We start from the raw sequence: 22,930 nt of genomic DNA, 5'->3' as shown, positions 1-22,930 counted from the left end.
GAGCTAAGCTATGAGGACGGACAGACATAAGAACGATACCACAGGGCCGGGCATGGTGGCTCACACCTATAATCCCAACATTTTGGGAGGTTGAGGCGGAGGTGGAGGTTGTAGTGAGCAGAGATCATGCCACTGCACGTTAGCCTGGGTGAGAGAGCAAGACTTCGTCTCCAAAAAGGAAAAAAAAAGGATTTAAAGGAAGTAAGAGAACAAGTTTTGTGGGAATACAGAGAAAGAACATTCCAGGCAGAGGAAACAGCCAGGGTCACAGTCCTGTCACAGGAGTGAGCCTGAAGATGAGCAGTCTTCAAAAGATTTAGCGTCATGGGCAAGTCAAAGTGTCCCGTCTTTTACTGGTGTCTTCTTTCTTCCTAGTGAGGCTGAACATCCTTTCCTGAGTTTCTGAGTCTGCTAGTCTGTGGTTGGTAGCAGGTTCTTTGCTCCTTAGTGCCCGAATACTTCTGAGCAGACACTCGTGACCTTCCCAGCTTGAGGTGTCTTTACACACTGGGGTGGGTAACTGACAAGAACTGCTTTCCTCTGTGCCTCTGGAGCTGAAGGTGGAACTCTCCTGGGTGAGAGAGGCCTTCACCAACGCGAAAATAGGCCCTGAAGTGGATCGGGTGCTCCCTCTAGTGACAGACGTGCCAGTAATTAAATGCAGTGCCCAGCTGAATCCCGCTCCGCAAATCCCTGAGCGCAAGGCGGAGACTTCTTGAACGCACTAGGAATTTCCTGTAATGACTGCACAACCAACACCTGTGATGCACACCAAGCTTAACCAGAAAGATGCCCAGTGCTGGGGAGGGTGGGAACACACGGACATTCTCACAAACACAGACTTGGCACAGGCCCTCTGAGTCGTCATTGGCATTGTCTTGCAAAAAGTCTTCCAAATGCACCTGCCACTCACCTCCTGACAGCTCATTCTAAAGAAAATTAAGGCAATGCACCAAGTGGTTTGTGACACTCCAGGATTTGGTGTTGCATCCAGCCATCATGCTTCTGGAGGTGACTTCAACCTTAAACAGTTACTCAGTCTCACCCGGGCATGGTGGCTCACCCCTGTAATCCCAGTACTTTGGGAGGTGGAGAGGGGTGAATCACGAGGTCAGGAAATCGAGACCACCCTGGCCAACATAGTGAAACCCCGTCTCTACTAAAGATACAGAAAAAGTAGCCAGGTGTGGTGGCACATGCCTGTAATCCCAGCTACTTGGGAGGCTGAGGCAGGAGAATCGCTTGAACCCGGGAGGCGGAGGTTGCAGTGAGCTGAGATCATGCCACTGCACTCCAGCCTGAACGACAGAGCAAGACTCCATCTCAGAAAATAATGATAATAATAATAATAATTGATTCAGCCAAGAGAATCATCAGTGGAGGCCAAAGCAGCAGGTGAAAATTTGAGGAGAATAAAAGATAACTGCATAGCATCAGGCTTCGTGTGGTGGCTCGCGCCTGTAATCCCAGCGCTTCGAGTAGCCGACACCTTCATCTGGGACTTCCAGCCACCAGAACTGTGAAGAAATAGAGTTCGGTTGTTGGCTGGATGCAGTGGCTTACACCTATAATCTCAGTACTGCTGAGGCAGGAGGACGGCTTGAGCCCGGGAGTTTAAGACCAGCCTGGGCAACACAGTGAGACTCCCATCTCTATCAAAAAAAAAAAAACTTAAAACTTAGCCAGGCATGGTGGCGTGCACCTGTAGTCCCAGCTATTCAGGAGGTTGAGGTGGGAGGATCGCTCGTGCCCAGAAGGTTGAGGCTGCAGTGAGGCTTGTTCGTTCCACCACACTCCAGCCTTGGTGGAGTGCACTCAGAGCATGTGAGCTCTGAACACATGAGCTTCCCAAGCTTCAGGAAGCATAAGAGCATGGGTTCCTTCAGCTAAAGTGCTGAGACTCTGGCATCCCTTCTGTGGTTTTCCTGTCTCGCACATGTAAGCCAGATCTAATCATGAGGAAACATCAGATACACCCAAATGCAAGAGATACATTCTATAAAATGGCCTACCTGGATTCTTTAAAAAATCAGCATTAAGAAAGACAAAGTCTGGACTGGGCGTGGTGGCTGCCACCTGTAATCCCAGCACTTTGGGAGGCTGAGGCAGGAGGATCGCTTGAGGCCAGGAGTTCCAGCCTGGGCAACGTAGCAAGATCCCATCTCTTAAAATAAAAAAGTCTCCCTAATCTCTGCGTGAATTGTGTACAAGAATAGAGAATAAAAACAAAGAAGAAAGACAAAGACTGTGTAACTGTTTTTGTTTTTGTTTTTTCGGTTTGTTTTGAGACAGAGTCTCCCTCTATTGCCCAGGCTAGAGTGCAGTGGCACAACCTCTCCTCACTGCAACCTCCGCCTCCTGGATTCAAGCAATTCTCCTGCCTCAGCCTCCTGAGTAGCTGGGACTACAGGCATGTGCCACCACACCTGGCTACTTTTTCTGTATTTTTAGTAGAGACGGGGTTTCGCTATGTTGGCCAGGGTGGTCTCAATTTCCTGACCTCGTGATTCACCCCTCTCTACCTCCCAAAGTACTGGGATTACAGGGGTGAGCCACCATGCCTGGGTGAGACTGAGTAACTGTTTAAGGTTGAAGTCACCTCCAGAAGCATGATGGCTGGATGCAACACCAAATCCTGGAGTGTCACAAACCGAAAGCTGCTCTAAAGGACACTAGCAGGATGCTCGATGAAACTCACACGTGGACTTGGTCAATGCTAAACTCTTGACCATGATAATTATGCTGTGGACATATAAGAGAGTGGCCTTGTTCTTCAAAATGTCCTCTAGAGGTAAAGGGATGTGGTGGATGGAACTTACTTCCAAATGTTTCCAAAGAGAAAACCATGATTTTTTTTTTTTTTTTTTTTGAGGCAGGTTCTGGCTTTGTGGCCCAGGCTGCCCAGGCTGGAGTGCAGTGGTATGATCTTGGCTGACTGTAGCCTCCACCTCCTGGGCTCAAGCAATCCTCTCACCTCAGCCTCCTGAGTAGCTGAAACTACAGGCACATAGCACCATGCCCGGCTAATTTTTTGTATTTTTTTTTTTTTTTTGTAGAGACAAGGTTTCACCATGTTGCCCAGGCTGGTCTTGAACTCCTGAGCTTAAGCAGTCCACCCACCTCAGCCTCCCAAAGTGATGGGATTACAGGTATGGGCCACTGTGCCCAGCCGAGATGAATACTTTTGTGGAAGGAAAACCATACAGTGATGCCAGATAATGGTAACAACTGGTGAGTTGGTGAAAATAACACAGAAGTTCTTTCACTTATTCTTGTAACTGTTCTGTAAGTTTGGAATTATTTCAAAATATAAAGTCAAAAAAAGTGAAATTAAAAAGCATGCACACATCTGGCATAGATATCAGAAGTTCCCAAACCCACCCGTCAAGCTGCAGAGAGGCTGCATTTATTGGCACAGTGGGGGTTGCCAGTCGAGCAAGTGTTAGGTTGCAAAGGTGAACGTTCGATGCAGATTGTTCATGTCGGATCTTATCCTTGACTTGCCCACCCCACATATAGTGGGTGTGGAGCAGATTGCTGTGCTCTTGTTGAACACAGATGAATCCGTTGGCTGGCATGTGGCATCCATGAGGAATGAAAATACATACACTGAAGCACTGGTGTTCCAATTCAGAGTGGGAAGCTAATCGCCCTCTGAGGGAGAGGAATGAGATTCAAATCGCCCATCTCTCTCTGGCTTCTTGGCATATGCTGAGTGAGGGGAATGGCAGGAAAAGTCTGCACCATTCGCCTTTAAATCTACAATATGGGAGGCTGAGGTGGAATTGCTCGAGGCTAGGAGTTTAAGACCAGCCTGGTCAGCATAGCCAGATTCCCATCTTTACATTTACATATATATACATATATATACATATATATATATATATATATTTTTTTTTTGAGATGGAGTTTCGCCCTTGTTGCCCAGGCTGGAGTGCAATGGCACAATCTCGGCTCACTGCAACCTCCATCTCCCAGGTTCAAGTGATTCTCCTGCCTCAGCCTCCTGAGTAACTGGGATCAGGCATACACCACCACACCTGGCTAATTGTGTATTTTTAGTAGAGATGAGGTTTCTCCATGTTGGTCAGGCTGGTCTCGAACTCCTGACCTCGGGTTATCCACCCACCTCGGCCTCCCAAAGTGCTGGGATTACAGGCATGAGCCACTGTGCCCAGCCTACATTTATATTTTTAAAAATTATTTTTTCTTTTTCTTTTTTTGAGGCAGAGTCTCACTCTGCCGCCCAGGCTAGAGTACAATGGCATGATCTCGGAGATCTCGGCTCACTGCAACCTTCGCCTCCTGAGTTCAAGCGATTCTCCTGGCATTGAATTTAACAATTTTATTAAAAAAAAAAAAAAAAAAAAGAGTAGGGCCAGGCATGGTGGCTCATGCCTGTAATCCTAGAACTTTGAGAGGCTGAGGTGGATGGATCACCTGAGGTTAGGAGTTCAAGACCAGCCTGGCCAATGTGGCGAAACTCTGTCTCTACTAAAAATACAAAAATTAGTCAGGGGTGTGGTGGTGGGTACCTGTAATCCCAACTACTCAGGAGGCTGAGGATAGCTTGAGCCTAGGGAGTCAAGGCTGTAATAAGCCGAGATTGCACCATTGCACTTCAGCCTAGGCAATAGAGAAAAACCCTGTCTAAAAAACAAAACAAAACAAAACAAAACAAAAAAAAGTAGGCAATACACTTGCTGATACAAAAATCCAGAAGTGCAAAAGGGCTTTTAGAAGTAAAACGTCCCAACCATCCAGTTCCCTTCTCCACATGCAGCCCTGTCAGCCAGAATGGGCTATGCTAGGCTGCAGTAACAAGTAGCCCCAAAGCCGTGCTTGTTAAAGCAACAAGGGTTTATTTCTCATTCATGCTCCGTGGGGATCTGCAGCTGGCTGAGCCCCTATTTGTTTTCATCCTTACTCTGGGGTCCTGGCCGATCTGCCTGGGACTCCAGCCAGCAGAGCAGCTATGACCTGAAATATGTGAGTGCCCATGGCAGAGGGAAAAGACAGAGCATGGGAGAACCACATACTGGCTCTCAGAAACTTCTGCCTGGAAAGGTACTTCTGCCCACGCTTCACACGCCAAAGCAAGTCGCATGGGCACAGCTAACTTCAGGGGGACAAGGAAGTAGAATCCTACCATGTGCGCAGGAGGAGACCTGGAACTATTTGGTGCAACAAATTTATATACAGACTCTGTCCCTCCCTCCTTTTACACAAATGGTAGCACCAATGCACACTATTCTATATCCTGCTTTCTTAACGATAAATCTTGGAGATTATTTCACACTGAGTGATGTGGGTGACATCAAAGACAACCTCATTTTCTTTTATACAGCTTACTTGCACTATTGAATTCCCATTTCTCTTTCTATATACAATTGGGTGCAGACAAGTTAACTGTATGTATGACATGACATCCTTGTATTATTAGATGAGAAAAGCAGGGGCCGGGTGCACTGGCTGACACCTGCAATCCCAGCACTTTGGGAGGCCGAGGCAGGAGAATCACCTGAGGTCAGGGGTTCGAGACCAGCGTGGCCAACATGGTGAAATGCCATCTCTACTAAAAATATAAAAATTGGCCAGGAGTGGTGGCTCACGCCTGTAATCCCAGCTACTCGGGAGGACGAGGCGGGCAGATCACGAGATCAGGAGCTCAAGAGCAGCCTGGCCATTTGCCAAAGGATGAAACCCCATCTCTACTAAAAATACAAAAATTAACTGAGCATGGTGGCGGGTGCCTGTAATCCCAGCTACTCGGGAGGCTGAGGCAGGAGAATTGCTTGAACCGGGACCTGGGAGGCAGAGGTTGCAGTGAGCCGAGATTGCGCCACTGCACTCCAGCCTGGGTGACAGCAAGACTCCATCTAAAAAAAAAAGAAAGAAAAGAAAAAAAGAGGTTACAGAGAAGTCTATGTATAGGAAGGCTGATTTGTAAAAAAAAAAAAAAAAAAATTGTTTTCATGAGGAAAAATCTGTAAGAAAACATAGCTTATGCAAACAGCATTTGACGCCAAGCAGCAAGAAGTCAGGAGATCTCCGTTTTGTTCTCTCACTGCTTCTCTGGATTTTCTAAAATTTTTTTCCCATATAACCATCACTGTCATTTGTGTGTAAAGCTTGGCAGTGAAAGATTAAAGCACGTGCACGTGCGCGCGCGCACACACACACACACATACACACAACAATCACTGTCATTGTCAGGGTATATTTGATGGCCAGGAACAGAAGCCAAGAGAGGTTTATAGGAGAACCCAGGGACTTCCATGCGTTCACTTGTTCCTGAAGAACAAGGTCCTAGTTTGTGCCGTTCACGTATCTTGTTGATTAAATCAGTGAACTAGCATAGCAGAAAATAAAATTCAACCGTGCCCCTTGGAGTCTCAAACTACAGATGTGCAGTTGCTGCCCTGCGGTCTTTTCCTACCTCTCTTTTATCTCTGTCTCTCCAATTCTCTTTCCAGAGTGATGTGTAAACAAACCTCAGATGCAAGGTGAAAGAAAGCCTGCAGCTTAGAGACAAACATTTAGTTGCATCTAGGAAGAATTTTCCTAAAGTTCATAAAATTGGTACATAGAGGCACCTCCTCTCCTGGCCAGAGTTTGCATCCAAGCGCTGAGGCAAGGAGGCAGCTGCAGTCAGCACCCGGTGGGGGAGGGAAGCAGGTAGGGGGAGTGCTTCCTTTTTCATTTTTTATTTTTGAGACAGAGTCTTGCTCTGTTGCCCAGGCTGGAGTGCAGTGGTGCCATCTCAGCTCACTGCAACCTCCATCTCCCCAGCTCAAGTGATTCTCTTGCTTCAGACTCCCAAGTAGCTGGGATTACAGGCACCCGCTACCACAACAGGCTAATGTTTGTAATTTTAGTGGAGACAGGGTTTCATTATGTTGGCCAGGCTGGTCTCGAACTCCTGACCTAAAGTAATCCGCCCACCTCGGCCTCCCAAAGTGCTAGGATTACAGGCGTGGGACACCGCATCTGGCTATTTTTTATTTTTGAGACAGGGTCTCACTCTGTTGCCCAGGCTGGAGTGCAGTGGTGAAATCGTAGATCACTGCAGCCTCGAACTCCTGGGCTCAAGCGATCCTCCCGCAGCCTCCAAAGTATCTGGGACCACAGGCAAGCACCACCATGCCTGGCTATTTTTTATTTATTATTATTATTTTTTTTGAGACGGAGTTTCACTGTTGTTGCCCAGGCTGGAGTGCAATGTCACGATCTCGGCTCACCACAACCCCTGCCTCCTGGGTTCAAGGGTTTCTTATGCCTCCGTCTCCAGAGTAGCTGGGATGACAGGTGCCTGCCACCACGCTTGGCTAATTTTTTTTGTAGTTTTAGTAGAGATGGGGTTTCTCCACATTGGTCAGACTAGTCTCGAACTCCTGACCTCAGATGGTCCACCTGCCTCAGTCTCCCAAAGTGCTGGCATTACAGGCGTGAGCCACCGCGCTCGGCCGGCCTGCCACCTCCTTGATCTCAGACTTTCAGCCTCCAGAACCTTGAGCCCTAACGTTCTGACAAATTAGCACACCCCCGCCCCACCCTTTAATGCTATTCAGCCAAATAATTTGAATATAAGGAGGTGACCTCTAGAATCTACAAACAAATGCTCACATGCTCAGAGGACAGAGGGCTTTCTAGGACAAAACCCAGAACTTAAGAGCACCCTACAGTGCACCTCACCTCCACCCCGACTCCTCAGCTTGGTGGTGGGCCCTGGCCTGGGAACAAATGCTTAGAAGCCCATCCTTTGGCAAATGGCCCACCTCCTACACCCAGCCACACGTCCCAGGTGGGGAGGCCTCCCCACTGACCCATAAATGTGGGTGGAAATCCATCCTTTCCACACAGTGAACCTTGAGACCTTGGATCAGGAAAATGTCTATTTATTCCAAAAAATACCAAGTCGCAGCAACTCTGGCTGTCCTCACCAGGGGGAGGGGAAGGGGCCAGTGTTGGAGAGGGGAGTGGAGAGAGGAAGGGATGAGGAGGGAGGCAGAAGCTGTCGGAGGGTCTTCGGGTGTGGAACTGTTTATCTTCTCCCTGTGAACCGCCCCCTCCCTGGCTCCCCCAACCAGAAGGGGAGATGCCTCTGTGTGTGTGTGTGTGTGTGTGCGCGTGTGTGCGGGTGCTTGTGTATGCATGGGTTTATGTGCATTTGTTGGGGAATGGGGAAGACTCAGATGATGAGACCCCAGCTCAGGAAACGTGAAGGGGAATTGGCAGTACACGGCTGCTCCCACCCCTCGAGACCTCTCCCCTCTATGGCTTATTCGAGAGCAAATCAAGGCCCCAGGGTCAGGCAGCCTGTGCTGACTGAATGGGGACAGGGCTGGGGGCAGGATTCCTGGAACCAGGCTGGGCTAGAGCTAGTGAACGGGGGCATAGAAAAGCTGAAAGGCCCAAATCCCCAAATCCTGGGGGCTGGAGAAAGCTGAGTGTTCTGTGGAGGTGTTGAGCAGAGGGGAGGGACTGGGAGGGGGAGGGTGCTCAAGCTGGCTCCTTTAGGCCCCCGGAAGGGATGGGAGGAGCCCCTCAGAGCAGCTAGAAGCCGTGGGGTTGACAAACTGGCACCGGGGCCTAGGTAGATTTGGGTAACCACTCCTCATTTCCTCAGTGTGGTGGGAGCCAAGGGCCACCTGTCAGCCCCAAGCTCCTGACAAGAAGGAGCGTGAGGTGCCAGTGTTTGAGGGGAGACATAAGAGGGAGGGGGACGGCCAGGGGAGGAAGAAGAGGCCCCGCCCACCTCGCCCTGGGGGCTGTGGGAGGGGCTTGTAGCCCTTTAAGAGTGGGGGAATGGCCGCCCCCGCAACATGGCTATGTACAAAGAGAATCGAGGGCAGACTGTGCATTGGGTGCTGGGGACTTCCTGCCGCCGCTGGAGGCTCCGAGGGTGTTAGGGCGTTAGGGAGGGAGGTGAAGGAGCACCCTGGCCCTGGCAGACGTGCTGGCAGGGACCGCTGCTCTGCTGTGTCTGCTGCAGGATCAGGCCGGCAGAACAGCATGGAAGGCCCCAGGTCAGTCACCAGCTTTGGCCCGTCCCATGGGGATCAGGGGTCTCTGAGGAGAATTTGAGGGGAGCCAGCGAAGTGCTGATCCTAGTAGGGGCCCAGGTGACAGAGACTGGGCAGGGGGTAGCGGTGTCACCCGAAAGTTGGAGTGCTCCCCCTCTGCTGATGATGAGAGGTTGCTGGGTTGACCCTGTCACCAATCAGTTTGAGAGGTTGCTGGGTTGACCCTGTCACCAATCAGTTGGCTGGGGCTGGGTGAGGGGCAGCGACGCTGTCAGGAGGGGCCTGGGGGCTGAGGTGAGGCTGGATGAGGCCACATCTGTGGTGGGGTTGATCCAGGCATCATTCTTGGTCAGGAGTGAGGCAGTGACATAAGGAGGGCCAGAGTGGGGGTGAGGTCACCAGAGGGAGGCAGGTGGCCCCACCCCTGTCCACTTTGTAGAAACGGGAATATGGCCTTTGTGCTGGTTCCCCTTAAGTGAACAACCGTAAGTACCATGTGGCTCCAGAGGAAAACTGAAATACAGCTCGTCATGGTACGTGGCTCCTGATGATGGCTCTTGGGGGATGATGGCACATGGTTGCAGTGGACTCTGGGATGACACCAGGGTTATGGGGGATCCTAGTGGACGGTGACAGCATCGGATCCCACGGATCACAGGACATGAAGACACCAGGGTTATGGGGGATCCTAGTGGATGGTAACAGCATTGGATCCCATGGATCATAGGACATGAAGACACCAGGGTTATGGGGGATCCTAGTGGATGGTGACAGCATCGGATCCCACGGATCACAGGAGATGATGACACCAGGGTTATGGGGGATCCTAGTGGATGGTGACAGCATTGGATCCCATGGATCACAGGACATGAAGACACCAGGGTTATGGGGGATCCTAGTGGATGGTGACAGCATTGGATCCCATGGATCACAGGAGATGAAGACACCATGGTTGAAGTGGATCCTAGGAGATGACACCATTGGCTCTCATGGATCCTGAGAGGTGATAACACCGCAGGTGAAGTGGATCCTGGGAGGTGGTGGCGCATGGGTGAAGTGGATTCCCGGAGATGATGACACCATGGCTCCCATGGATCCTTGCAAATGATGATGACACTATTGGGTATCGTGGGTCTTGGGAGGTGATGACATCATGGTTGGAGTGGATCCTGAGAACTGATAACACAACAGCTATGGTAACTCCTGGGACATGAAGACACATGGTTAAAGCAGATCCGGCAGGTGATGGCACATGGCTCTCATGAGTCTTTGTAGATAATCATGACACTATTAGGTGTTATGAATTCTGGGATATGTTGACACCATAGCTGAGTGGATCCTGGGAGGAGATGATACCACAGCATGAGGGATCATGGGAAATGGTAGCATCGTCAGTCCTAGTGGATTTCAGTAGAGAATATCTCTGTCAGGCATAGTGGATTCTGGAAGGTAATGTCATCATTGGTCATGGTAGGATCTAGGAGATGATGGCACCATCAGCTGTGGTGGACCCTGAAAGTTGATGACACCATGGTTATGGGGAATCATGGAGGATGGTGACACCATTGGCTATGAGGAGTCTTGGGAGATGATGATACTATTAGTCATGGTGAATTCTGGAAGGGGATGATACCATAGTCGTGGGTCGTAGGGAATCCTGGGAAAGGATTCCATCCTCAGACATGGGTAACACTTGACGCTGGGTGCAGTGCCATCATGAGCAGTGGGTGTTGTGTGGTGCTGACAATGTCAGCGAGGGTAAGAATAGGTGCACCGCAAACACCTCCCCCCAATAGAAGGCTAGGACTTTGTTGCCAGAGTGATTGTCTGTAGATATGGCAGAAAGAAGAGTGAGGCCAGGCTAAGGGACACCTATGAGTGCCAGGACTCCAGGATCCTGGTGATCCAGAGTGGCCTCCTGGGAGCAGAAGGCCACCCACAGGTTCTGTCTCCCAGGAGTCACTGCACAGGCATGGGATCCAAGCCCCATTTGCCCTCAGCAGGTCTGGCAGAGATCCTGCTGGGTATGTCCCTGGGGTCTGGGGAGGGAGCGACCAAGCTAAGTCATGGTGGGACAAGGCAGAAACTCTGGTGACACCATCAATACCGACGGCCTTCCAGAGTGGGCAGTGCCTCTAAGGAAGGAGCTCTGGTGATGCCATCACAGCCCTGGGGGCAGGGGGATCACTGCCAACAGCCTACACAGACCATCATCTCTGGAGGACGCCCTCCACGTGGGCGGCTCCGCAGTGGTGCTTCCCTCAGACAACATCCTTGGACAGGGCCCCTCTCTGCTCTCCAGTATCTTCCCTGGGGTGGTCCTGGACTCTGGGCCTGCCCTGCCTTCTACAACATGGTGGCAGCAGTGGAGGCATCTCCTCGTCCCGTCTCAGAGCACGTAGCATCTGGATGACATCGCAGAAGGGACCTCCTCCTGGAGAGGTCCCAGAGTGAGTTGTCATCTCTGGTGATGACATCACAGGAAGAGGCACGGTCCCTCTGATGACGTCATAGGGCAAGGCACCTTCTCTGGTGATGGCATCACAGGAAGGAGGCAGGGTCCCTGTGACGATGTTGTGAAAAGGAGGCCTTATGTCTAGTGAGTACACAATTAGTGAGGCATTTTCCCCTGTGGTGTGTCCCAGGAAGATGGCTTTGTCTGTAACGATGACATCATAGGACAGAGGCATCTTCTCTGCTGCAAAGACACAGGGAGAAAATATCTTCCCCATGACGATGATGCCAAAAGAGGCCTTGGAGTTACAGATGGCATCATCCGGGTGAGATTGTCTCTGCAGTGACATCACAGGAACGAATGTCATGGGACAAGGCGTCATCGCTGTTACTACACCACAAGAAGGAAGCCTCCGAGGACATCATAGAACATGGACATGGCCTCCAGCGATGATGACCTCACGGCCGGCCTCTTCCTCTGTGATGACCTCATGGGAAGGAGGCTTTGTCCCTGTGATGACATCACAGGACGCAGACATTTTTGCTAGCGATGACCTCATGGGCCAGCCTCTTCCTCTGGGATGACATCATGGGAAGGAGGCCTTGGCTCAAGCAGTGACGTAATAGGAGGAGGAATCTTGTCTGCCAGGACATCCTGGAAGGAGGCTTTGACTCCTGTCCAAGGGCCTTTCTGGGCCCCAGGCCCCTGGCGCGTGTGCGCCTGTGTCGGGGGATCCAGGCTGGGACAGGGGCCCTGGAAGCCGCAGCCCCCAGCCCCGGCCCTGGCCTCAGACAGTCACCTCGTTCTTGCTGGCGGTGCGCAGGTGCTGCGGCAGGTGGTGGCCCGGGATGAACTGCAGCTGCTCCAGCGTGCCCTGGCGCTGGAAGGGCGGCCTACGGGCCAGCGTGCCCCCGCCCCCGCCGGCGTCGGACATCCAGGCGGGCTGCGGGGAGCCGTGCAGGGCGTGGTGGTGGTGGGCGTGCAGGCTGGACGGTGGCGGGAGCCCGCGCAGTGGCGTTGGGGGGCCCCCAGGCCCCAGCAGCAGGTTGGAGTGCGAGGCGGCCAGGCTGGCCCGCGCGGTGGGGTCTGGGGGCAGCGCGGGGCTGCGCGGGGGCGACAGCAGGTGCTCACGGCTCTGGCGCAGGGCCTCGGGCGAAGACAGCAGCAGGTGCTCCTGCGACACGAGGCGCGCGCGCGGCAGCGTGAACTCGTAGCGCGAGCGGCCGGCGTCGCCCAGCAGGTGCTCCTGGGACATGACTCGCCGTGGGTTGGGCGCCGGCGCCAGGCCCAGCTCCTCGGGGCCGCCCCAGGCATCCATGCGGTAGCCGCCCCCGGTGCCCGGTCGCCGCAGCGCGTGCAAGGGCAGCGTGCCGCGGGGCAACTCCAGGGGCCGGCGCTTGAGGTAGGCCTCGTCCAGATCCTTCTCGGCTGCGGGTAGAGGGGGAAGAGCCACAGCGGTGGGTCCCCGAGCATCCAGAGCCCTCCTCTCCCGCCTCCTCGCATCCCGCTCCCTTGCAGGTATGTCGCCCCCACAGGGACCCCGGGCATTAGGCTAGCTGTGTGGCCAAAATGCAGATTTCCAGGCCTAGCCCACAATGCTGGGTCAGTAGATTTTTTTTTTCCCTGCCTCTGCCTAAACCTTCTTTTTGGAGTAGAACACAAGTCTTGCTTTTAGGGAACCACTGACCCCCTCCCTTTCATCCTGTAGCAATGTTATTCACACTTGGAGTTGTGACCTGTTGCATTGTGATGTTGATTTTGTAGGTAGTGAGCAGCGTTTAGAGAAATGAAATCAAATAGAAGAGAAAACTATCAGAAAGTGTTTATGTACTAAGGGAATCGGGGTAAGTGCTAGTTCATAAAATTCTTCAGATGTGTGTGTGTGTGTGTGTGTGTGTGTGTGTGTGATTGAAATATCAAATCATGAGTGAGATGTAGTTTAAAAGAATCCACCAAGGCCGGGCAAGGTGGCTGGCTCCTGTAATCCCAGCACTTTGGGAGACTGAACAGGAGGGTCGCTTGAGCCCGGGAGTTCAAGACCAATCTGGGCAATATAGTGAGACCCCATTTGTACAAAAAAATTAAAAATTAGCCAAGCATGGTGGTGCATGCCTGTAGTCCCAGTTACTCAGGAGGCTGATGTGAGAGGATTGCTTGAGTCCAGGAAGTTGAGCCCGCAGTGAGTCATGACTGCACCATTGCACTCCAGCCTGGGTGACAGAGTGAGACCTTGTCTCTTTTTCTTTCTTTCTTTCTTTTTTTAGATTGAGTTTCACTCTTTTTGTCTAGCCTGGAGTGCAGTGGCACAATCTCGGCTCACTGCAACCTCCACCTCCTGGGTTCAAGTAATTCTCATGCCTCAGCTTCCTAAGTAGCTGGGATTACCAGGCATGCACCACCATGCCTGGCTAATTTTGTATTTTTAGTAGAGACGGGGTTTTACTATGTGTCAGGCTGGTCTCAAACTCCTAACCTCAAGTGATTCACCCACCTCGGCTTCCAAAGTGCTGGGATTACACGTGTGAGCCACCGTGCCCAGCCGACCTTGTCTCTCTAAAAAAAAAAAAAAAATCCACCAAAAGGTGGGGTGGAGGAAGGATAGATTAACAAATGTGGCTAATTATTAAAACTGAGTGATGGGAACATGGGACTCATTTTATAATTTCCTCTACTTGCATGCATGTTTGCAAATGACCATAATAAAAAGTTTCAATGCTTTCCTGTAATTAAAAATATATGTGTGTGTGTGTGTGTGTGTGTCTCATGGGTCACAATATGAAAATCATTGCTGGGCTGGGTGTGGTGGCTCACACCTGTAATTCCAGCATTTTGGGAGGCCAAGGTGGGTGGATCATCTGAGGTCAGGACTTAAAGACCAGCCTGACCAACATGGTGAAACCCTATCTCTACTAAAAATACAAAAATTAGCTGGGCATGATGGCATGTCCCTGCAATCCCAGCTACTCCAGAGACTGAGGCAAGAGAATCACTTGAATCCAGGAGGCAGAGGTTGCAGTGAGCTGAGATGGTGCTTGCACTCCAGCTTGGGCAACAGAGTGAAACTCTGTCTCAAAAAAGGAAGAAGGAGGAGAAGGAGGTGAAGAAGAAGGAGGAGGAGGAGGAGGAGAGAGGAAGAGGAGGAGGAGGAGGAGGAGGAGGAAAATCATTTCTGGCTGGGTATGGTGACTCATGCCTATAATCTCAGCACTTTGAGAGGACGAGGTGGGTGGCTTGCTTGAGCCCAGGAGTTCGAGACCAGCCTGGGCAACACAGTGAAACTCTGTCTCTACAAAAAATATAAAAATTAGCCAGGCATGGCAGCACGAGCTCTTAGTCCCAGCTACTCAGGAAGCTGACGTGGGAGGATCATGCTTGAACCTGGGGAGGTAGAGGCTGCAGTGAGCTATGATAGTGCCACTGCATCCCAGCCTGAGTGACAGAGTGAGACCCTGTCTTGAAAAAGTAATAATAATAAAGAAGAAAAACTGTTTCCTAGTGAGGCTCTCACTTTAAGATGTTCAATTTGAAGGCTGCTCCACTGCCAGAGGTGGGCCACAGACTGGAAAATGTCCAATCAGAGTCACAGGAATTGGTTCAGGGATGGTCATGTGACCCAATTTGGACCAATGGCATCCAGGCCCGGGATTTTTGCTGGAATTGTTGGGAGAGACTCTTTCCTGCCAGGGCCCCTGAGCTGGTAGAACGGCAGCCTGAACATCTGCAGGGTGATCGTTGCCACGAGAGGAGACTGTCTGAAAATGAGGCCTGCCAGTCGCCTAAAGAGCTGAGAGACAGCTCTTGAGCCCCCGAAACAGCCACATCCCAATTTGGTGACCTGCAAACTTTCCGTTGTCAAGTCAATGAATATTTTTCCTTTAGCCTAAGTTGTATTTCTATTAATTGCAAGTCCAAGTTCTGATGAATACAACAATAAGTCCTGGGAGGGGAGACTAGAAGGTTGCATTTTAAAAAAGCAAACCAGAAATGATTCTGATACAAAAGTACCTCAGGTAACTCTGCAACAAACTTAGAGTAAAACCTGAGAGAGAATCTAAACCGCTGGAAGGCTCTTGGGCTACTGTCCATGGTTCTGAAACCAGGCTCTGGCCCCGCCCGCTTCCCTTCAGCGCCCCGCGGCCCCTGCTAGGACTCACCCAGCCTCTTGAGGGAGGAGTAGCGATTCAGCTCTGACTTCACGGCAGCCTCGTAGGACGGGGGCAGATGCGAGAGGTTGTGGAAGGACCGAGAACAGGACAGCGTGGAGTAGTGCAAGGAGGGGCTGGGCGGCGGCAAGGCTCGCCAGTCTGGTTAGAGGGGGCAGGGCCAGGGTCAGTCAGACTCCTCCCTCAGACCCAGGAGTCCAGAACCCCAGCCCCTCTTCCTTCAGGCTCAGAAGTCCAGGCCCCAGCCCCTCCACCTTCAGACCCAGGAATCCAGGCCCCAGCCCCTCCTACCTCAGACCCAGGCGTCCAGAACCAGCCCCTCCTCCCTCAGACCCAGGAGTCCAGACCCCAGCCCCTCCAACTTCAGACCCAGGAATCCAGGCCTCAGCTCCTCTTCCCTCAGACCCAGGAGTCCAGGCCCCCAGGCCCCACCTACCTCAGACCCAGGAGTCCAGACCACAGCCAGCCCCTTCCTCCCTCAGACCCAGGAGTCCAGACCCCCCTAGACCCTCATCCCTCAGACCCAGGAGTCCAGACCCCAGCCCCTCCTCCCTCAAACCCAGCAGTTCTTTGGGGAGTTAGAAATCTGAGATTGTAGCCCATCAGACTTCCAGCAGTTTCGGCTCCCTTTTCTCACCCCACCCCCTCCGCTCCAGGAGACAGGCTTGATGCTGGGGAAGAGGACCCCAAGAGGGGGGCACTGGGCATTCGTCAACACCCATTGAGTGCCTGGCCCCAGGCTCCGTGCACCTTCCCCTCAACCATGTGGGAGAGAGATGACCACTTTTGGCGTCCACACAAGGAAACTGAGGCTCACTTGGTGACCTGGCCAGCCCATGAGCGCCATGAGGACTGGGCTCACAAGGGCCTCGCTCCTGCTCTATACTGGGCACCTGGCATGGCTGGCCCAACACAGAGGGGGAAGGGAAGGAGCCCTGCTCCTCCCCACAGCCAGGCCCTCTTAAGCACCCAGTGTGGCGGCGTGGTGCTTGGGGCTGTTGACGTTGAGGTGCAGGTAGTTGTGGTGCAGATTATCTGGGGGGACCGAGAAGGGAGGTGATGTCACTGCCGTCGCTGACTCCCAGCTGGCACCGCAGCCCTGATCTCTGGGAAGGACTCTGGCCTCAAGGTCGGCCCCACATGCAGGTCCTAGTTAGAGCTTCACAGATCAACCCATGCCATTGGCCACATGGGGGAAACTGAGGCTGGGGGACTTGAGGGTGGAAAGTGTGGGCGCAGGCTCAGGGCTGGGTAAGTGGTCTGTCCCAAGTTCCCACCATTCCCCCGCGTGCCCAGGCTAGAAATCTGAGGGTTCTCCTTGCTACCTCCTTCCACCTCCCACTCACATCCACTTGGTTCCTCCTGACACCTGAATCTGCCCTGATGTGTCCTCTCTCTCCTGGATCGCTAAAGCAGCCTCTGGCCATCCTGCCCATCCATCTCCATGATCAGCCTCACCGAAGTAACTGCCCCTCCACTGCTCAACAGCCTTCCCATGGATCACCGTCACGGGAAAAAGTCGAACCCAGGAACGGTGTTTGAGGCTTCAAAACCTGGACCCACCGGATGTCTGCAGCCCCATCTCCCAGCCCTTCCCTCAAGCCGCGCTGCTTTCTCCAGTGAGCTCAGTGTGGTCCTGCCACAGGCCCTTTGCACATGCCACCATGCTGTTCTCACTGTCTTGAAGCCCTTGTTCCTGGATCTTGGAGCCCAAGATCCAGCTCCAATGTCTCTTCTCCTCTCCATCCCTGACCCCAGCTCCAACCCCCTCCCCTTGCTGCCTGGACCATCATCCCAGCCTCCTCCAGGGCCTCTTTCCTCTCATCTCTCCCCTTCACGTGGGTTCCAGAGGATGGATTCTTCCACCCACTGCTGACTATGTTGCTCCCCTGCTCTAGCTCCTCAGCGGCTCTCCATTGCCATCAGGACAGAGGCAGAGCTCCTCAGCCCAGCCTGGCACTCAAGGGCCCTCTTTGAGGTCACCAGCCACCCTCTCCCTAGCCTCAAGTCTGGCCACCTCACAAGCTCTGCCACCCAGAGCCTCCCAGCCCCAGTAATTCGGCTCCTCATCCAGGCCTTTGCTCAAACACCTCTCCCTCAGAGAAGCCCTCCTGCCCTCAAACCAGACCAGATCTTCTCAGTCCCCCTGACAGCTCCCTGGACTTCTCCACTGATGCACTCATCATAAATTATAATATAATGATCTATATCATATTTAAATGATATATATTAAATATGATATTTGTCATATTTTAAGTATATAATTATATATTAAACAATAGCAATAGCTCACACTTACTTAGCATTTTTTTTTAATCCTTTTTTTTTTTTTTTTTTTTGAGACAGAATTTTGCTCTTGTTACCCAGGCTGTAGTGCAATGGCGCGACCTCGGCTCACCGCAACCTCCGCCTCCTGGGTTCAAGCAATTCTCCTGCCTCAGCCTCCCGAGTAGCTGGGACTACAGGCATGCGCCACCATGCCCAGCTAATTTTTGTATTTTTAGTAGAGACGGGGTTTCACCTTGTTGACCAGGATGGTCTTGATCTCTTGACCTCGTGATCCACCCTCCTCGGCCTCCCAAAGTGCTGGGATTAAAGGCGTGAGCCACCGCGCCCGGCCTCATTTTTTTTGTTTTTTTCTTTCTTTCTCCCTAGACTGCTCAGCAGGATGCTTAGCACTTTTTTCTGTGTTGCACATTGTTCTAAATATCTGCTTCATCAATTCATTTGCTCTTCACCATAACCCCATGAAGTGAGTACTGTTATGTTTCTCATTTTACAGATGGAGAAACTGAAGCCCAGAGAGATGAAGTCGCTTGCTCCAGGTCACACAGTGGCAGAAGCAAAATTCAAACCCGGTCGGTCTGGGTCCTGACAAATTAGAGTTTGGTAGTTGTGTCCTTGTGTGTAGTTGGCTGATGGGTGGTCTGACACTGAGAGCAGGGGCTTGAGAATGTCTAAACCTACATCACCAGGGTGACCATGGAGCCCACCCAGTGGGGTTCAGAGGAGGGGAAGGAGGGAGTCTGGCTCTCTACGGACTGTGCCCCTTCTGAACTGCGCCCCTTCCGCACTGCGCAGGGCAGGACCCCACTGTGTAAGGCAGACGTAGAAGAGCGGAGGTGGGGCCTAGGAGATGGGGGTGGAGCTGCCACGGAGGGCGGGGCTACAGCACGAGGGGGCGTGGCCAGAGGCAGAGTCTGCGCCGTATCCCGCGTCCCACTCACCGAGGTTGGGGGTCTTCACGGTGTTGTAGAGGTTCTTGGGCGTCCTGGGGGGCATGCTGTCGGGGCCACCGATCCCAGGGGTCAGGGAGCTGCTTCGGGCCCGGTCCGGACGGGTCCCAGGCCCCGCCTGATGCCTCAGAATGTCCACCAGAGCTCTAAAGGTGGCAGAGAGGTGGTCAGTGGCCTGGGGTCCGGGACTGGCAGGGGACACAAGGAGGGGCCAGGCTTCTTTCCACTCCCTGTTCTCGCCCTTAGGGCATCTGTCACTCAGCCTGCTTTCCGCCATTTGGCTACGCCCCTTTCGCATTGGCCACGCCCCCTCCAATGTACCGCTTTCTCGGGCCACACTTCCGGCTCGAGTCGTGCTGCCTTAACTCGCGTGGACCCCACCCCTTCTGTGGTCCCTCTCACTTCCCTGTGGGCTCGCCCCACCCTGAATCTGGGACCCCATTCCCGTTCCTTTTGCAACCTTCTCCATGGCAACAAAGGGTGCTCCATTTACCCAGTGATGCTGACCTCAAAGCTTAAATCACCTTGACTCCTTTTTTTTCTCCCTTCATACCTTTCAGCAATTCTACGGATCGAATCTCCAAAAACCTATACCCAATCGGACCACCACTACTCAGCACCTCTGCAGTCTCTCACCTGGATCATGGCAACAGCCTCCTTCCGGGTCTCCCCGCTTCCACCCTAACCCCGTACAATCCAGTCTCACGCACAGCCCGAGCTCAGACCCTGCAGTGGCCCCACCACACTTAGAGTCACCCCAGGCCTGCCTGCTTCTCCTCGCCTCCTGCGCCCACCGCCTCCAGCTGCACGGGCGCTGCCCTGCCCTGCAGGCCACCGAGGGCTTCTGCATGCCGTTTCCCCTGCCCAAAACCTCTCGCCCACAGATCTCTGCGTGGCTGGCTCCCTCCCTTCGGGTCTCTGCTCCGAGGCCTTTTCGGATCACTTCCTGTAACCCAGCGCCCTCTCCCTCAACACTTTCCACTGACTTACGGACTCGCCTGCTTACGGACTCGGCCACTGACATTTAATGAGCACTTACGGTTTGCCAGGACTCTACATGAATCAACTCAGTTAATCACAATCCGAATAGGTGGGGACGATGATTAGACTCATTGCTCGGACAGGAAACTGAGGCACAGAGAGGTTAAGCAACCTGTCCACAGTCACACAGCCTGGAGGCCGTGAACTTGGATTTGGAAGTCAGCCTTCTCTACCAGGGCAGAGACCTTGTTTTGTTCACTGCTGTATCCCCAGCTCCCGGCCCACAGAAGATGCTCAAGAAGCATGTGTTGAATGAATGAGAGCCTGAGCTTCTTCCCCTCCCTGCATCACTCCGCAATAGCCAGATCGGCTCTGTCGCGACTTTCTCAGCCCCTGTCCACCTCCAGCTCCGCCGACGGCCGCCACTTGGGTCTCCGACCACGCCCCATCCCTGCAGTCCCGCCTCCTCGGATGGCCCCACCTCCCTCGCCGGGCCCCGCCCCAGGCTCCCAATCCTTCCGCGGAAAGCACACACACCTGGGCACGTTGATCTCCCGGTGCGCCCGCGGGGCCCGGGACGCCTTGCTGAAGGCCACTTTGGCGCCGACGCCCACGGCCAGGGCGAAGCTGATGACCCCGCACACGACGTAGGCCGTGCTGCCCCCGGGGCCCTCGCCCCCGCGGCCTCCGGCGCCCCCCGCCCGGCCCCCTTCCAGCCACCCGGCCTGGCCGGGGCCTGGTCCCCCGCCCGCACCCCCAGCGCCCCCGGCGCCCCCGGCCAGCGGCGGCGGCGTGGTGGCCCAGCGCGGCGTGTCGTAGTTGGAGCAGGAGGCCTGCGCCAGGCGCATGTGGCGGTGCTCGCAGCAGAAGCGGTAGTGGCAGGTGCCGCAGCAGAAGCGGTAGGAGCCGGTGCTGCAGTTGAACGTGGCGTCGTACTGGCCCATGACATCGTAGTAGCCGTGGCAGAGCTCGGCGGGAGGGGGCGCCCGGGCCGCCGCGCCCGCCCCGCCCGCGGAGCCGGTCCTGGTGCCGTTGGCGCCCGGGCTCGCCGCGCCCCCGCCGCCCGTCAGCGCCCCGGTCAGGCGCCGCAGGTGCGCCAGCAGGGCGGGCAGCGGGCCCGGGGGCTCGGCGCCTGTGGCGTTGGACGGGCGCGCCCCGGCCTGGCCGGCGCTAGAGGCCAGGAGAACGAGGAGCAGGAGGGCCGGCATGGGGCGTGCAGCGGGTCGCGCCGGGCCGCCAGGCTGCGGGGAAAACGAGAGCAGAGGTTGGAGCGCTGGGCGGGAGAGAGACGGTCAGACGGTGAGAAACGTGGAGGTGGGTGGGCAGGAGGCTGGGAGGGCGGGCGGGGGGCGGCAGAGGGTGCGGAGCAACAGGCGCCGGCAGGCAGGCAGGGCGGAGGGAGCCGAGCTGCGTGCGCCCAAGTTGGCCGCCCCACGCGCGGTGGGCGGCGATGGGAGAGCAATGGAAACGCGCCAGGGCACGGCCGGGGGAGAGAAACGAGCATGGGCGGAGACAAGCGGGATCGGGCGAGACATGAATGGGGAGAAGAGATTGGGAGGGTCGACAGACACCAGAGGGGTGTGCAGACAAGAGGACAGGAAGCGAGGCGAGGCGCGAGGTAAGGAGGAGAAACGGGGGCGGGCAGAGGAGAGGGCAGGGGAGGCAGCCGAGGGAGCGCAGGGAGGGGAGGAGAGGGGAGGGAGGGAGGGTGGAGAGGGCAGGAAGGGGAGTGGGGGCCGGGGAGGGAAGGAAGGGAGACAGATGAGGGGTGGGTGGGAAAGGAGGAGTCAGGGAGCCGGGGAAGGAGGGAGAAAAGAAGGGGGGGAGGAGGAGGGGGAGGAGAGGGAGGGAGAGGGAGAGAGAGAAGTTGAGAATTTGAGTTTATAGACCAGGCAAGTAGGAAGAGGCAGTGCACGGTTTTTCAACACTGACATTCGGGGACTGATCCTGCTTTGTGGTGAGAGCCTGTCTCACTGTAGAATGTTTAGCAGCGCCCTCTCGATGCCAGGATTCCCCCCAGCTGTGACATGCTTCCAGGCATTGCCAAATGTGCCCCTGGTGGGAGGACGCCACAGCTGTCCCGTGGAGAATCACCGACTTAGACCATATGATCTTCAGTGCCCCCAAATGCCAATCTCCTTTATTTGTCTGATAATCAAAGGATCTCTGGTCTCTCTGTGTCTCTCTCTCTTGTTCTTGCTCTCTTGCTCCTCTCTCTCTCTCACACACACATGCACACACACACATGCACACACACCACTCTTACGGTGTTGTGTTTGAAGTGTCTCTGTCCACAGCTGAACCACAATCACAGCAAGGTGTTTTATCTCCCCGCTGGACCTCCTGCCGGCTGCCTCACATTGACCGGCTCTTATCTAAGCTCCCTGTGCTCCAGTTCCCCATCTGTAAAGTGGGGATGAGGATGGTTATCTCTGAGTGGTCAGGAGGATGAACTGAGTGAAGATACGGACAGAGCTTAGAACAGTGCCTGGCATGTTGCAGGTGAAATACGAAAGCGTTTGCTGCTGCTGCTATTTCAGAGGGAAGATACAGGATGAGAAAGGGGCACTTTGGGAGGCCAAGGTGGGCAGATCCCTCAAGCAGGAGACCAGCTTGGACAACACAGCAAAACCCTGTCGTTACAAATATATATATATATACAAAAATTAGCCAGCCGTGCTGGTGCACACCAATAGTCCCACATATTCAGGAGGCTGAGGTGGGAGGATCACTTGAGCCCCAGAGATCAAGGCTACAGGGAGCTGTGATTGCGCCACCACACTCCAGCCTGGATGATAGAGTGAGATCTTTTCTCAAAAAAGAGAGAAAAGGTGATGGAGAAGAGAGGTGGGAGTGGGGGGCCAGGTGGGGCTGGTCTTCCAGCTGTTTCTATGGCAATAGTCCAGCCAAGTCCTAGACCACCCTCCTCCCTGTGTGGACCTGGAGGGATAATGGGGGTGGGGAAGATGCCTGGCTTCAGTTCCAGGAGAAGGAGTGATCTGAGCTCCACCTGCAGGCGGAACAACCCGGCGGTTTGGGGTGACTGCCCACGGAGTCTCACGTTTCCCC

General features: G+C 54.0%; 1 protein-coding gene and 2 pseudogenes across 1 annotated transcript; all 3 read right to left on the bottom strand.

Annotated features, from left to right (window-relative positions):
- Window positions 1-9,466: 9,466 nt before the first annotated feature.
- Window positions 9,467-10,171, bottom strand: LOC135276686 (uncharacterized; annotated as a pseudogene).
- LOC105726024 (uncharacterized) lies at window positions 10,079-12,235 on the bottom strand (annotated as a pseudogene).
- A 33-nt stretch (window positions 12,236-12,268) lies between these two features.
- Window positions 12,269-21,069, bottom strand: SHISA7 (shisa family member 7). Its single transcript, XM_012465224.3, has 4 exons — window positions 20,399-21,069; window positions 18,872-19,026; window positions 15,636-15,785; window positions 12,269-12,909 (listed from the first exon to the last, which is right to left on the bottom strand). The coding sequence occupies exons 1-4, from the start codon at window positions 21,067-21,069 to the stop codon at window positions 12,269-12,271; spliced, it is 1,617 nt and encodes a 538-aa protein (XP_012320647.3).
- Window positions 21,070-22,930: the final 1,861 nt, after the last annotated feature.

This window comes from Aotus nancymaae, unplaced genomic scaffold (assembly GCF_030222135.1).
Source record: "Aotus nancymaae isolate 86718 unplaced genomic scaffold, 86718_ANA_hifiasm-v0.15.2.pri h1tg000028l, whole genome shotgun sequence".
Taxonomy (NCBI): domain Eukaryota; kingdom Metazoa; phylum Chordata; class Mammalia; order Primates; family Aotidae; genus Aotus; species Aotus nancymaae.
Note: the sequence above shows the minus strand (reverse complement) of the source record. Positions and strands in the feature narration are given on the sequence as shown.